This window comes from Drosophila kikkawai, chromosome 3R, assembly GCF_030179895.1.
Source record: "Drosophila kikkawai strain 14028-0561.14 chromosome 3R, DkikHiC1v2, whole genome shotgun sequence".
Lineage (NCBI taxonomy): Eukaryota > Metazoa > Arthropoda > Insecta > Diptera > Drosophilidae > Drosophila > Drosophila kikkawai.
In genome coordinates, this window is record NC_091731.1 from 17675312 (window position 1) to 17691497 (window position 16186).

Consider the following 16186-nt stretch of genomic DNA (forward strand, 5'->3'; position numbering starts at 1 on the left):
GATAGTGGCGAACAGGACCCGGACACAGGGAGGAAAGCACTTTTATTGTGTGGCAAAGTGGCAGCAAACATTGAGGTGCTATAAAGTTACACAGAAGCAAGGGCAGGGAAGCGTCCCAGCTGGCTGACTGACTGTCCAAAATGGCTGTCATCTTGGCCAACACATACATATCCTGGAACCCATACAGATGCAAAACACACTCGCACGTGCTGCCATTCCCAAATTGTTTTCACTCTCTCCTAAGCACATGGCAAATGCCTGCAGTTTTCCTCCGCTCCTCGGCAGTCCTTCGCCCAAATTGAATTCGATTTGAATTACGAAATGCTTGTTTGATTGTTTCTTGTTTCCTGTAATTCTGGTTTGCTTTATGTATTCGCCCTGCCTAGGAAATGGCTTTTTAATGCCAAGCAACTATTCAAAAGGTCCTCACTCGACGATGAGGTCATCCGGCATTTTGCCATTTGTAATACAAGCATCCTTTTAAAATCGGTTTAGCTGAGCTCTTCGACAAGGAAATGGTAACAGAAATTATGATATTCTTAGTAGTCAACAAAGCTATGCCCAAGTCTTCGGATTAGTCTCGGAGCATAAAAGAAACTCAACTTAAATCAGATTGAAACTTATGGAATGATAAAACAAGAAAGAAAGCTAACTTTGGCCAGCCAAAGTTTGTATACCCTTGCAGGTAACAATTAAAATATATCATAATTAAGGCAAAAATGCATTAATTTCGATTCGGAAAGCAGTTTTGTGTTAGTTTTTATTCATTTAAAAAAACTGCATACCAAATTTAAAATTTTAAGAAATCAAAATTTTTTGACATTTTTGCTAATTTTAATGATGTAACCCCTTATCAATTTTCACAAAATTGGCCAAAAAATCGATTTCTTCCGGACATGTCTAGAATGATTCCCCTGTTGATGCTGATTAAGAATATATATGGTTTATGGGGTCGGAAATGATTCCTTCACTTACAAAAATATTATTTTGTATTATTACGCTGGTGCTGCTGCGGATTAATCGGGCAGCCACCTGCGTCAAGTGGTCGCCGGCGGAAAACAAGTTTGCTGTGGGATCTGGAGCCCGTCTCATCTCGGTGTGCTACTTCGAGTCGGAGAACGACTGGTGGGTGTCGAAGCATATCAAGAAGCCTATCCGCTCGACGGTCACCTCGTTGGACTGGCACCCGAACAACGTGCTCCTGCTGGCCGGCTCTACCGACTACAAGGTTCGCGTCTTCTCGGCGTTCATTAAGGACATTGAAGAACCGCCATCTCCGACGCCTTGGGGCAACCGCAAGCCTCTTGGCCAGCTGATGGCCGAGTTCCGCAACTCGCTGACGTCGGGCGGCGGCTGGATCAACAGCGTGAGCTTCTCCAGCGACGGCAACAAGGTCTGCTGGGTGGGGCACGACAGTTGCGTCAGCATCGCGGATGCCACCAACGGGAACACGGTGATCCGCTGCCGGATCGGCTACCTGCCCTTCCTCTCCTGCGAGTGGGTCTCACCAACCTCCGTCGTGGTAGCCGGCTACAGTTGTGTACCTCTGCTATACAGCTTGACCGCGGATGGGAAGCTGGTGCTCAGCGGAAAGCTGGACAAGTCGCAGAAGCGCGAGTCCAGCGGCATCACTGCCATGCGCATCTTTCAGTCAATGGACCGCAACATGCGCACGGAGAATACGGACACGGTGGTGGACTCAATTCACCAGAACGCCATCACCAGCGTCCGCTTGTATGCCGGGGACAAGGACAGTGCCACCAAGGTGTCCACCTCGGGCGTCGACGGCCAGCTGGTCATCTGGAACGTCGAGCAGGGCGGCATAAACGGCGGCATGCGCAACCTACAGATCTAGTTCAGATCAAGACGGTCCAAATTTACATGTTATTGTCGTCTGTTAGCGAGTGTGTTGGCGTTGGCCTGGCCAAGTGCGCAGTATTTTGCCAAAATGTTTTCCAAAAGCGCTTCTCCCATTGTTTTGTACCGTGCGAAAGCCTTTTTACATAAATTAACTGAAGAGACTCGTTCTTTTCTCGCTACTTCTTCCACTTACAAGGGTTCTGAAAAGTCTGTGTATGTGTTTTAAAGTGTTTCAACTCTATAGCAAACTGAATAAAATGTTTTTTATTCGCCAAAAAAAAAAATAAAAATAAAATCTGATTTTTTATATTAAAAAACTTCTTAATTTTTTTAAAATTAAAAATATCATAACTCGGCCAAAAGAGCATTAATTTTAAATCGGAAAACTGTTCCGTGCAAGATTTTCTACAGTTAATAAATCTACATACTTCATTTAAAAATTTTGAAAATTCAATTTTTTATCAAAATCAAAAATTTTAATGATGTAACCCCTTATCAAATTTCGCAAAAATGGCCAAAAAATCGATTTCTTCCGGACATGTCTAGAAAGATTCGCATGTTAATGCTGATCAAGAATATATGTTGTTTTATGGGGTCGGAAACGTCTCCTTCACTGCGTTGCAAACTTCTGACTGAAATTATATAATACCCTGCAAGGGTATAAAAATAAATAATACACACCTATTAAAGGGACTATATAGGTACTATTTTCTTAAGCAAATAAATATCAAGGATACTTTATGATTACCAAAAATAAAATATATTTTAACTTTGAAAAAGCCTTATGAAGACGTAATAAGTAGACTGCCTTGTGTGTCCTCGAACCTATTCAAAATTGGTTTACTCATAAATAGTTATGTTTGGTGAAGGGCTATTAAAATATCTAATTCTTGTAAGGTATCAGGTGTAAATTAAATTACTGTGACAGCTGCAAACAGAGTTCATAATATTTTATGGCCAGAGAGGCAGTAAAGATGAATGACAGGCGGGATTAGGTGACCTTCTTTGCCACACCTGATGGGGCCCATATAAAGTGATTTGACTGCTTGTTAAACGATTTAATTTTTGAAGGCTCTGATCCGACCCGGAGCGCTGGCTCTGACCATTAAGCACTCGCTTTTGGGCCACGTGTGTGCAGCACTTTGTTGGGCCAACTTTATGAATAATTGAGCGATGCCTAAGTGGCAACCTCTTTGGGCCGCCTGCCTTTTTATGAGCAACTCTCTGCTCTACCGGCGAAATAAAGGACTGAAAATACTGAAGAAAATGTGCGAAGCGAGAGGGTTTCTCGCAAAATAAGCATCATTGAATTTATTATGATTTTTATGCAAATTGCTGCATCCCCAAAGGGCGCACGATGAATGCAATTAATGTGGGAAGCGGCGCAAAAAGGTTTTATGTCCCTGCCACTTAGCGTAACGAAGGGCTTTCACCAGAGAGTGTCTCAAAGGTCACCTCCTCCGAGCCCCTCCTGCCCCGATTTTTCATCCCTGCTCTATCTTTCTGGCCAACTAATTGTCAGCTGCCGTAGCTCGAAATCCGTTCCTGGAAGAGCTTGATTATTCAGCTACCGACAGCTGTGGCTTGGAAACAATATTTACCAGCTTTGAATATGCAGAGGGGGCCAATCGTTTGATGGGGGAAAATTCAACAGTTCGCAGTTGCTGAAATAAATCTGCTGAGCACTTGGTTAAAACTTCGACGATGACTTGGCTTATTTCGGAACAAGTGGTCTTAATGCACGTTTAATGTAAATTTATAATGCTGCTGCAATGGCAGCAGGGATATCATAAATCATTCAGATATTATATAGATATTTTGTTAGCTTAAAGCAGGAATACGAGGTTTAGCCCAAAAGTACTGATTTGGTTTAAGTATAGTCAACATATAACTAAATAAATAAACCACCGCATCTTTGCTTAATGTTTTTCGCAAACACCGAAATAATACTTTATTTACAGGGAATTAAATCTGATTGCTCCTGCTGGTTACAGTTGTCCTGCGAGCTGGTGTCGTGTGCACTTAACTTCCTGCCGCAGATGAATCAAATATGCCACACGCACACACAGTCACGTGGATGAAAATGAAATTGTTCTTAATTTGCGTGATGCGAATCAAAAATCAATGGAATACCGCAAATCAAAAATCAATATAACCAGCAGACCGGCAGACAGGTGTGGAGTCGACACGAACACACACCGGTGCCCAAAAGTAAACTCAGTCACAGATACGAATGCGAATTCGAATACAACTGAATACCTGAGTACCAGGCGATTGACTGACCTGCATGTGTAATGTGGCACCTGCAGTCCAGTGCGATAAGTGGAATTATAATTCCTGAGGTGGCGAAGTCAAGTTAAATGGAGTATATATAACACCCTAAGGTGAGTATATTTTCGAGTGAATCTTTTTGTTGATAAGTTGATTTTTCGGACAGTCCCTTTGAAATCCACTATCCATATATTTTGTATAATATGTAAATCACCTTTTCTGTTCATCATTCTCCCTATTTTCTGCATATTTCTAAAAATTTGGCTGATTATAAGTCGGGGCATTGACCGCAACATGGCATCATCATAATAAATAAGCCAATACCAGCTCCTCCTACATCTTCATCCCTTGGCTTATGGCGCTGCTGCTTCTGCTGCAGCACACGCTGTTGATGATGATGCTGGCAAACAAAGCTCCATTTGCCTTGCTATTTACTGCAAAATATTACGTATACGCCGGGTAGGGAGTGGCACTGCGAAGCATTTAGAAAGCTGCAATGACTTGGGCATGTGGGAGGGATAGGTGGTCCTATATGTGCGCACTATATGTGGGACCGTTGACAGCTGGTGCTGCAAGTTCTGCTGAAATTGGGGAAAAACACAAACAAAGCGCAAAAAGGGATACAGGACGCTGCACTTAATTGTGTTTGTGTCTGCTGACTCACAATGGAGTTTCCATTTATGCGAAATGGAAAGTGCCAACTTGGAAAGGAGCTTAAAATTTGATTAGTCAGCTGGCTGAGCGAACGAGACACGTTTTATTGGAGTGTTGGCAGGACTTTAAGCCATCTAGCTTTATATAATTCGATTGCATGGAAAGCACATGCAGAAATTGCAATTCCGTCTATGCGAAAATCGAATTACAAGAGTGCCAAAAAAAAAGCACACAGTCCAAAAGCGATTCGCTGAAGTGCCAAAATTCAATTTGAACACTTCCCATCGCTGGCATTCCGCGCGAATCCATCGAACCCGTGGTCGAAACGCGTAAACAGCAATCAATCATGAACACGTAGCCTAGTCGGGAGCACCAGCGACTAGAGAAGGCGAACAGCAAGTGCTAAATCAGCGACGACTATATGGCACACGCAGGAAACGCAGCCAAGGGCAAAGTGTCCAGTGATGATATGGCTATGGATAGGTAACCAGGATCAATGCAGTCGAAAAGTGTTGTATATTCTATATTTGTTGTTAATTTTATGCTTAGTTTAAATGTTTTTTATGTAGATTTAACTAACAACAAAAGTGTCCGCAAGGGATACCCTGAAAGACTCGGTATCCGTATTATTTACTAGTGTTTGTACTTCTACACAATCATAGTCATCCACCCACTTATTGTTGTGGACACCAAACACAAATACCAAACCAAGCTCCCAATCGCAGTTGGTCATATCAGTGCCTGGCCAGAACGGATGCCATCGTTATCACTGATGCAGCTCTCCGCTCCCCCCGCTTGCCATGCAGTTGTCAATTGTCAAACTGATTGAGTGAAAGGCAAATGCACAGTGGGACAAAGGAGCTGGATCTGGGCTGGGATGGCTATGGATGGAATGACATGCCAAGTGTTTGCTCCGCACTTTTGCCATGATAAACTGCAGGGCCAACTGACAGGCTGACAGACTTACTGACTGACTGACTGAATGACTGTTTGACTGCATGCATGCATGAGTGAACGACTGACAAACCGAATGCTGTCCAATCTCTGACTTGACTGTACCCTCGTGTGACTTGATTCGCCTGCGTTCCCTGCAAATTGTTAGATAAATGCCCAAGTCGATCAAGATTGGCAATGCAGAGCTGCCGGGTAGCCGGGTAGCGCATCCCTGTGCGATTCCAGTTGTCTCCTGGGGATTCAAGACTGTCCCTCCCTCGACACCCCTTCAGAGCCCCCATTCAATTGAAATGCAACATTAATCTTCATTAAGCTGTTTGCAAGCTCTCTGTGGGGAATTAGTTAGGTTGCAAGGATAACAATGGTGCACAGAGGAAAGTGAACCGCACAATTTCAAGTAGTTCATCACAAATTGAAGGGAAGTGCTTAATAAATAATAAATAGAGTCTCAAAAGTAATCAAAATAAAATTAAAATAAATAAAAGAAATAGTTTCCATTGAACTTATATTCTTTTCTGTGTATATACAAGTATATTCACATATTCAGATGTGTGCGGGTCAAACTCAATTTACCGTATTAAGCAATTCGAGCGGAACAAACAGCAGCAACAATACAAACATTACTTGAAAAACCACAAGAGTTAACAGAATGCAGCAAAAGTTACAAAATGCTGTAAATTGCATGAAATTGATATGAAAAAAAAAGTCCTGGGAATCTGGGCAGAATATTCGCTGTATGGAAGGAAAAACGGGGCTCAGTTGGGTGGCAAACTTTGCTCGGCCTTCCCGGCCACTTCAAATTCAATGACCGTTATGGAAAACTAAGCCCGAAATGTGTTTGATGGGGGTTTTTCCTGGTGCGTTATTGCGGGTAAGTGTGTGCCTGTAAGAGCGTTTATTCCATTGTGGCATACACTAAGCGCCTTGTAGAACAGCGCACAGTATGTTTTTATTATTCAAAAATGAAAATTAAATTTATAACTAATGGTTTTTTTTAGAGAAACCTAGTGGGTAGGCTTGCAATTAATTAAATATGAGAATATACAGAAATTTTAATAAAATCAACAGTAAAGTCATACTTAATATTAACTTGTAGTTAAAACTTTGAAGACAAAAAGAAAGAGATTACAAAATTAAATAAATAAATAAAAAAATCATTCATGACTTCGCACATTGCCTTAACATTGTAGGCCCACATGGCGTATACGCAATTCTGTGCCATGTAATGCCGTGCCATCGCTTTAAGCTGGCCGTCTTTTCCCACCCCCTACTTTCTACCACCCAAACCACTGCAACAATGCCCCAATTTCTACCCACTTTAAAGGCATTTCAGGGAGCTGGCGGGCATTCCCAAGTCACTGGCAGTTTGCAAATTTTTCCAACTCTCCAAAGGCCGCCCAGGGAACGATCGATGGGAACGATGGGAGGGATCCAAGTGGGGGGCAAAGGGCGCATCGCATCAATTGTAACACTGGTGCGGCGGTTGTGTCGCTGATTTAGGGGCAGCTGCAAGGGTTCCACGGCGCAGGATGGGCGAGTTTTGTTGCGCTTTCAGCGCATAAATATTGCAAGGCGCATAAAAATCACACTTAATTGCACGTTTTGTTACTTTGTCGCCATGGCTGGCCGTTGGATTTTCTGATTTTTGCTGTTAACCCGTTTTAAGTTCCCTAGGGTTTTTTTCTTTACGGCTTTCTGTAGTTGTGCGTACACTGTAGCCAGAAAGAAATCCTGCAGGCATTTATTAGTGTTTTATTAGACAGCAAAGGACCTTTTTTAATTGAACTAACATGAATTTATACGGATTGTCATAATAATACAACTCCCAAAAAACATACGAATAATTTTAAGTACATATTTGATTTACTGAACCAGTTAAAGTATGATTTTTTTAACATAGGGACAACAGGCTTTAATCACAAAGAGACATAATGTATTGGTCAGGATTCTAGATACTTTTTTTATAATCGGCTTGTAACAGCTCAGCTTGTTCCGAACGAAACCGTCAATGGTATTTGTGCTTTCTAACATGGCCTTGTTTTTTTCTGTTTTTCAATTAAAAACACTTTTATCCGCTACAATGTTTTTAGCGGTCCAGATTGATAAAAGTCATGGAGCCTCGACCCCCCCGTCGAATATATATATCTATATCTATATGTATGTGACTGCGACCTGTGTACATATTTTTGTTCATGTTATATGTACAAGCTCTTTAAAATGTGGTTTACCATTCGAGGCCATTCAATTCGATGTGAAAAGTCGCCATATTTTTTGTTTGATGACACAAATGTTGAGGTTTTTCTCTGGCACTTCAATTATATTAGACGACAGCAAAAAGCGCTTTCATTCCGCACTTAATTCAATTAAATTTGTGTACTCACAAAAAAGAAAAATCAATTAATTATGGCCATTCACTGGGGGATTAGTTGCTTCTTTTTGTGAGACATTTCACGTAGGAGAAATATGTACATAAGGGAAGGTAAATAATTAAAGCGGCAGTAAACAATCTTTTTGAGCAGGTCAAGCGAAAAAATAAGCTGCAGGAATAAAACTGTGAAGCATACTATTGCGGGCAGCAAAGAGAATATTAAAGTGGAAAAATCCATGAAAGGAGGAGCGTTATTAGTGAGTTTAGCTTTAGATGATGGTGCACTTATGCAGCGCTAGGTGGCGCTTTAGTGGTCCCTTTTTCACGAGCTGCGACGGTAGTACTTTCAAGGAATCGTGCATTTTTCGTGTAGTTGGCACTTTTAGTAACCGGCCATGCTGCACTTGATGTGCATTTCTCTCCGTCTCCATCCCGATAATAAAGCGAACTCAGCTGAGCTCAGCTCAGTTCAGTTCAGCTGAGCTCATAAAAACATACGAACGAACACACAGACAGACAGCTGCCAGGCTAAGCAACATTTTTGTTTATGATTGTGCCGAGTTTTATGGGCGTGATGTGTCGCTGCAGGGGCATGTCGGGTGCTGGATGTTGGAGGCGTTGGTATCCGGGGAAAAGGGGGCGTGGCACGTGCCCAGAATGGCCTCGACCAGCAGCTCTCAGTGAGTGATTTAAATGGCCGCCAGCAGCAGGGCAGCCTCCATTGCCGGGCTATTGGCATGCATAAAAATCAGAAATTATGGCTCTTTAACAATGTGAAATATTGTAGGACATCGTCGTCACTAACATCATCATCGCCGCCTGATTTGCATGGAAATAATATGCATTTCGCAACCAGACCCCATCCATCTTGGCCCTCTAAGCCAGCAGTTCATTATTTGGCCATTGCTCATGATGCTTGTGCTGCTCGCCAGGGAGCCAGAAGCGAATCCGTTTGTCAATCATTCCGTCACAGTATGTCAGTGCATTTCGGGTCTCGCAGATTTTCATTAATAACTTTGCTGGCATTTTCAACAAGTTAACAAACTTCGCCAAGAATTTCGCCCAAGCACTTGTCAATCAATTGTCAAAGCACCCAGTCCGGGCGGGATCATAAAAATATGCAAAAGTAACGAGCTGAATTTTATGTTGCACAACTTTGTGTGACAGTTTGGCCAGAAGTGGGAGCGGTGGCTTCTGGATTCGCAAGTTATCCTTCTGGGCACTTGTTGGTGTAGCCAAGTGCAGGGGCGGAAAGGTGAAACTAGAGCAACACTTGCCGCAAAAAGTAATTTCATGCCAGCGTCGACTTTCATCAAGCAATTTTCCAACATATTTCGGCCTTCTCCGCAGCCACCTCCAAAACTCAGCCTTTGGCCTGGCTTTTCCATTTCCTGTTTTCCCGTAACCTTCAGCACCCAGCCACAGACTTGACTTGATGAAGTTCTGTGGTGCGCACTAGCCCTCTGTCTCTCTTGCCAGCTTTTCCCTTAGTTTGAAGAATTGCGCTGGCAAATTGCAAAATTCTGCTGCAAAATGCCTGCGGCTCTTTCTAGGCATGTTCAAAGCTATTTGGCTTAAATTGCTGCTTAATTAACACACCACATTTTGTTGCCTGAATTCACATGTATATTAATCCAAGAAATATGAACACGTTTTGGGTGCGCCACAAGCCAATTTTTGTGAGTAGTGAAGGAAGCTTGGGATTTAAGTGGAATGCAAATTTTATATATGCTATATATTTTTTTAAATATTTTATTGAAAATTTCATATTAAATATATTCTAAAAACACAAATAAGTATCTCTTGGCATTCGACGGAACACACAATTTACCCCACGGAAACTCATTCAAATCGAATCGCTCATTTGAGGAACGTGTATTCAAACTTCCGATGATTGCCCTTATTTTTATCTTCCCATCAAAGATTTCCCTTTGTGTGTAAGGACGTACTCACTTTCATTCGCGGGCACGGCCAGAGGACGACGGTCTTATTATAATCGTGTGCCAGTTGCTCGGCCAGCTGATGACAGTGACCCAAGAAGCTGCGGGCGTCGCTCCACCGATTGGATAGGGCCTCCTCGCCCGCTGACAACGGTTTCGTCCTGATCTCCTGCTGACGATGATGATGTTGCTCCTGCTTCTGCTTCTGCTGCTGCTCCTGTTGCAAATGCTGACGCGGCTGCCTGGGCGGGTCAACGTTCACATTCGCATTGGGACTCCCAGTCCCACGGCCATTCGAGCCCTTGTTCACGTCCACGTCCACGTCGGTGTCTACATTAATGCCCGCATTTAAAGTCTTTACAACGCTCGTGTATTTGGGCAGCTCGAGTAATTTAATGAAGCCACTTAAATCTGTGCGCCGTCGTCATCGTCATCATCGTGCAAGGCAAGAAGAAAAGAAAGAGAAACATTTTATGTGGCATATAAAAACTGCTGCATATTTAAGCTGACTCGGTGAGTGTGTGTGTTTTTCTGCGAGTGTAGGTGTGCTTGTGCTTAAGCGGTGAAGTAACTGTTACTGCTGATGAAGGCAGCGGGAATCTGTCTGCAACAGCAGCAATATTAGCAGCTCAAGTCCCTAGCCCCGGTCTAGTGCTGCCAAATATGTATTGTTAGTGCTTACTAGTCTAAGGTAAAACATATAAATTATAATTATAAATAAATAAACAGAAAGAAAGTGAGCTCAAACTGGGAAGAAATTTAAGAGCTTTCGATATTATCTTTCTTTAACTATTTCATTCCTTTCTGTTTGGTTAGTAGGATACCTATATTAAATTTTCAAACAATATAATAGTCATAAAACAAAAAATAAGCCCAAAGCTAGCCCATGTCGACAGCCCTGTTTCGCTGCCGCCCCCTGTCCATCGTTCGACTTCAAGTGGCTTCTCTGGAGCTCTCGTCATGGCCTGCTGGCGGCTGCCATTGCAAGTAACTGGCCAAGTAGCCGACAAGTGGCCAGAGTTATGAAAGCCGGCGATTCACATGCCCCGGGACCGAAGGAGGTGCTTGACAGCGGCGCAACACTCTGGGAATTCTGGCGTAGGCACTGGGATGTCTGAGGGGATCCGAAAACCATAAAATACCGCTCTTGAAGGATCTCGGTTAATTCGCCGGCTTAAGAACTTTTGGCCGGGCAATAACGGTCGCTGTAAATTAAAAACTTGGGCGCACCAACTTTTAACTTATGTTCCTGAATATTTATGCCGCATTAGGGCCAGACCCTAATGATTAGCTCCTTAAATGAGTTTTCCCATAGATCGCGATAAGCCGAAAGTTCGCTTAGACTCAGTGCGGCACTTTCATTTGTTAAAGTTTCCTGCTCGACTGCCAAAGTCCCCGCCTGGCTATTAGTTTTATTCTTTCAATTTACTCTCTCTTCGCTCTGCTCGGCTCTTCCTAGTTAGTTAGTTTCAAAGTAAACACGGGTATCTACACATGGCCAACTTTTGTCCTCCACTTATTTGGCGCCAAAGTTTCTGCCGATTGCAACAATTTCGCAGTTGCCGCCTGTCAGTACGAAAAGTTTAAATTTGATATCTTTAATTTAGAGCGCTGTCTCGGAGGTGTCATAAATAAAAGGTGAAACTTGCCTGCTCCCGCAGTCATCTAAATTGATTTAAGTGCCCCGACAAAGAAATTCAATTTGCAAGCCAAACTAACGCAACATTTCCATTCCGTACAAATAAATTCCATTTGCAGTAATTTAACCTGTCTGTCTTGCCTTGTTGCGAGTTTTTATGTTTTGCAAAATAAAGAAATGGATTCTAGTTGCATATGGCCGTATTCCATTCGGCTTCTCCAACCCCCTTGCCCGGCCCCCAGTGACAATTTATGGCCATGTAGGAGTCTGCGAGTTTATTTGCTGACCAACGTTGGCAATGGCACAAGGCATTCTACCTTAGAGCGAAATTAAAAGGGGCCTTGTCCTGGGAAATAGTTGGATAATGTATTATGTAAGAGAGCTAGGATTGATTGGGCGCTAGCCCATGTTGCTGTTGTGTAAGCCCACATGAATGCCGGTCGTTCTGTGTGTTGCAATTGAATTGACAGCGTTGCGTATTTGCCATGTTGTCCAATTACTCTCGTAATTGATGTACCAGCAACGACAGCTGCTAATCTCTTCTCTATTCTCCTTGCCCCTCTAAAAAAAACCTTTGGAAAGACTTGAGCTACCATATATTATATATTTCTTCTTTTTAGAGAAAGGACTGCTTAGTAATGGTAGGGATATATGGTATCAGAAAGTTATTCACGACCAGCATCGTAATTAAAGTTCAAACTTTCCCGGAAAAGCAGTACGTGCTTAAATTAGTTAAAATGGGCTTGGGCAAAACGTGGGTTATTTATGGCGGGCAGCGTGAAAAAAATGGAAGAAAAATCAAGGCAAAGTGCATGCAAATTGAGTTAACGGAAGACTTGCAAGAAGTTAAATCATCTTCGTCCTGCGACACTTCCCGCAGAAGTTTTCTTCGAATCTTGATAGCTTCAAATTTAATTCCTGCGCCTGATTTGTATTTTCTCACTCAATTAGCAAAGTTCCCCCATAACTTCCACTCTGTTGGCTGACGGTAAATATTTACCCCAAGCAAACATTGCTCCGATTCATCTTCATAAACTGCCTCCCTTGGCCGACTCCGCTTCGTGTAGAATTTTTTGGCCCAAACAAAAAAATAAGGAAACTTGAGCATCCGTCGACACACATACACAAATCATCGATAAAACACGACGTCTAAATGCATGTCGGCAGGGATTTTCGGGCAAACAAGCATGCTTTGGGATGTTTTTTGGGATGTTGCTGATGGGTTGGCTCTTGTACTCACCCACGTCACGTAGAAAATCCACGCTGGCATTAGACAAATGCAGTTGGAAAAAGTCGAGGAAATTGTGAAAGCCCTGTTGCACATGCATCATATCCGTGTGCAGCGTAGGGGGTATTAAAACGCCCAGCCTCAGATGTTCCTGTCGCTTCTGACGGCGCTGTCCCTGTTGCTGCTGCTGCAGCTGCAATTGCTGGTGTTGCTGTTGCTGCTGGGGGCGCTGATGTTGCAGTTGCTGCTGCTGCTTCTGCTGCTGTTGTGTTGCGGGCTGTTGCTTTTGACGTTTCTGACGTTCAGCTTCACGCGCATTACGTGGGCTGTTTGCTTGTGTTGCTGTTGGCCAAATTGAATTGCTGCTGGGCGCTGTTGTTGCTGCTGTCGTTGCTGCGGATGTCCGCGTGGCCGCAACTGATGTTGCAGCAAAATCTGTCGCTGTCTTGGGCGCTTTCAGCACAAGGACACTCACCGCCGAGGAGCTGGACAAGCCAAAGGAGGAAGTGGCAACGGAGGTTGCGACGAAGGAGCTGGAGGAGGGATAAGATCTGAAGGCTAGGGAGGCGGCTCTGGGGGAATTGAGAAAGAAGAAGGCTGTCAGCAGCAGAAATAATTTAGCAATTTGACAGATTGTTAACTTCATTTATGTTGCGTATTTTTGTTTGCTTGGTTTCTCGATGTTGCTGCCGTTGCCGTTGTGATTGCTCTTGTCGTCGATTCTTGCAATTCAATTGTAGTTGTTGCTAGCTGCCACCCGATGTTGCCCACTGCCAAGCTGAGTGGGCCCTTTTCAGTTCCACCCACTTGGCCGTTTACATTTTGTTGGCCCTGATGTTGCAGTCGCCGTTGTTGCTGTTGCCGCTCTTGCCGTTCGCTCTATTATTGTTGTTAATGAACTTTGACGTAGCTTTGTTTGAATTTGCCATAATTGTGTTTCTATTGCTGGCAAATTGCAGTTTTTGGTGTTGCCTGCAAAAAAAAAAAAAACAGGAAAGTGAAATTGCATTTCTCATTAAAAGTTTTTAGTTGAAAGATTTAAATTGTGGTTTAAAGTGGGCACTTTTCGCAATTCAAAGTATTTTCCCTAAAATAAATAAGTGCTTTTCAGCATCTTCGCCCACTCTCTACTTCAACCAGTCCTATGTCTTCCTGTTTAATTTGCTAGATGACAGGCCCTCGTCAATAGGTTTTCCAGTGCACACACCTGCCGTCATGATTTATTTAAAGCCTCCATCAGGCGCCCCGACATCCGGGTTCAACCCGAGCCCAGGGGCGATGGAACTTTCCGACTCCCTGACATTTTCATTAAAAAATACGCACACAAATTAATTAAATTAAAATTTCAAATTAGTTTAAAAGTTCAGCTAGCACACGCACACTTACACAGAGGCGCAGAGCAGACAAACTCACACACAGACATTTACAGTCTGTCACGCACGCGCTTCCGTTGATGTGTCGTCTGTGTGCTAGTGTTGGTGTTGTCTGTGGGCGTTTTCATGCACGCCCTTCAGTTCCATTCCTCCCGGATTCCCGAAGTATTCCTCCGGGCACCGGGATAAGTTCCCGCGGAATCCCGCGGGACCGTCCATACAACGCGGCGAGGAACTTTCATACATAGGGTACTCCTGGCGAGGATCTCGAAATTCCGCCAGGAATCCGCACCAATCCCCCGGGACAGTCCCCGGGAATTTCGAACTCGAATCCTGCAGGAATCGACGAGGAATCCCGCGGGAAAGGCTGGCGGGCATCGTCAAGGAAACCTGCGGGAATCGTCGAGAAATCCCGCGGGATTCGCTAGCGGAATCCGCCAGGAATCCCAGATGAAAACCTATAGAAAATTCCTTAAAAATCCCCCCTTCCTAGTAAAAATCAGATGTAATTTATTCCTTATTTATTTATGGATTGTAAATTTTTATTTATGTTCACTTTTTCTGGTAGCATTACATATTTCTGCATAATTAAACATATGTATGTACATACATATATGTATTTATGTAACTGCGTGTCACGGAGCCTTCTCTGCCGGCTGCTGGGTCCTTTAAGGAACTTGTTCTATCTGTAAATTAAATACATACATACATATGTCAAATCGTAAATTGCAGTACTTTGCACAAATTTATACATACCAACTTATACTGGACAAAAAAACTTCGTAAATCCGTACTAAATCCCATTCACACCGTCTAGGTTGAAGTCGCATCCATTTTAATCGTCAATTCTGCAATTAAAATTAATAATTGAATGCAAATAAGTTCCACTTACCTTATAATATTTCATTTTTACGCAACTAATACGCAAAACACTTCTGAATGCAACAGCAGTCAACTCAAAATGCAAAGAGAATTAGAAGACAAAACCGAAGACCGAAAATTCTCGCGTGTCAGGGTATAGCCGACAAGGCAATGCCTTGTAATTAGATTCACAAAGGGCTGATAATCAAACGTGAACATTTCGGCCAAGTCAAAAGCACATTTTCTTAAGTGCTTATATACCACATGATTTTATACGTAAAAATTAATTAAATATAATCTTTAATATTTTTAAATATTCCTACTTATTTTAAAAAGGTCATTCTGCCGTCGGTGCAATACTCTTTGTTTTTTACACCAATTTTCTTTCCTCCCTTCCTTCCATCTCCATCTCTCTCTAATTTACGAACTCTCGCAACCGCTGCTTCGAACAGAGATCGAAAACAATAACAAATATGAGGATCGAACTTCGTGAAGCCCTCGGCAGTAGCCGAGCGTAGGTAGAATTTGTTTCGGCTATTTTGTTTCGAACTTCGCTGAACGAGGCCCATGTAATTTGTTTTTGTTTTTCGAACATACCGCGAGGAATCGGACGGGCCAGGAATTCTGGAACTGAAGGGCGTTTAAGCACTCACCCACACACGACTCTGGGCTCATACACATACACTGAGTGAAAATCCTTTTAAATTGGATTTCAATTAAGCCACAATCCTAGAATTTACTTTTTATTGCAGCTAGGTTTTTATATATAGAAAAAGGAAGTAAATTTAAAATAATTATAAAGTTAATGAGGTACAGAATTTAATGCAAATAAAAACCTTTTTTTCTCTCTGTTTCCCGGAGCTACTCAGAGCGGAAGAGGATACGCCAAGCTGTGCATAATTCAGGGCGAGCATTTTTTAGCTACGCCAGTCGCTATAAAAACCGAATAGCCATAAAATTGATTGAGCCTAAATAAATATTTTGTTGTAGGCTTACATATCGTATTCCTCTGGTCTAGTGTTTCATTGAAGCTCCTCA

General features: G+C 42.8%; 2 protein-coding genes and 1 long non-coding RNA gene across 3 annotated transcripts in view; 1 reads left to right on the forward strand and 2 right to left on the reverse strand.

The window, feature by feature from the left end:
* LOC108080814 (uncharacterized) overlaps nucleotides 1-16186 on the reverse strand; it is a 78498-nt gene that overhangs the window by 19720 nt on the left and 42592 nt on the right. Inside the window, exons 2-3 of the mRNA XM_070287330.1 lie at nucleotides 12927-13886; nucleotides 10061-10458 (exon numbers count right to left, since the gene is read on the reverse strand). Of these exons, the coding sequence (XP_070143431.1) occupies nucleotides 10061-10458; nucleotides 12927-13560 (1032 nt within the window). The 5' untranslated portion in view covers nucleotides 13561-13886. The remainder of the gene's footprint in view (nucleotides 1-10060; nucleotides 10459-12926; nucleotides 13887-16186) is intronic.
* LOC108080742 (actin-related protein 2/3 complex subunit 1A-B-like) lies at nucleotides 959-2092 on the forward strand. The gene has a single exon (XM_041774395.2). The coding sequence runs from the start codon at nucleotides 959-961 to the stop codon at nucleotides 1853-1855; it is 897 nt and encodes a 298-aa protein (XP_041630329.2). The 3' UTR covers nucleotides 1856-2092.
* LOC138928883 (uncharacterized) lies at nucleotides 14797-15765 on the reverse strand. Its single transcript, XR_011445292.1, has 2 exons — nucleotides 15044-15765; nucleotides 14797-14973 (listed from the first exon to the last, which is right to left on the reverse strand). It is a non-coding gene; the product is annotated as an uncharacterized lncRNA (long non-coding RNA).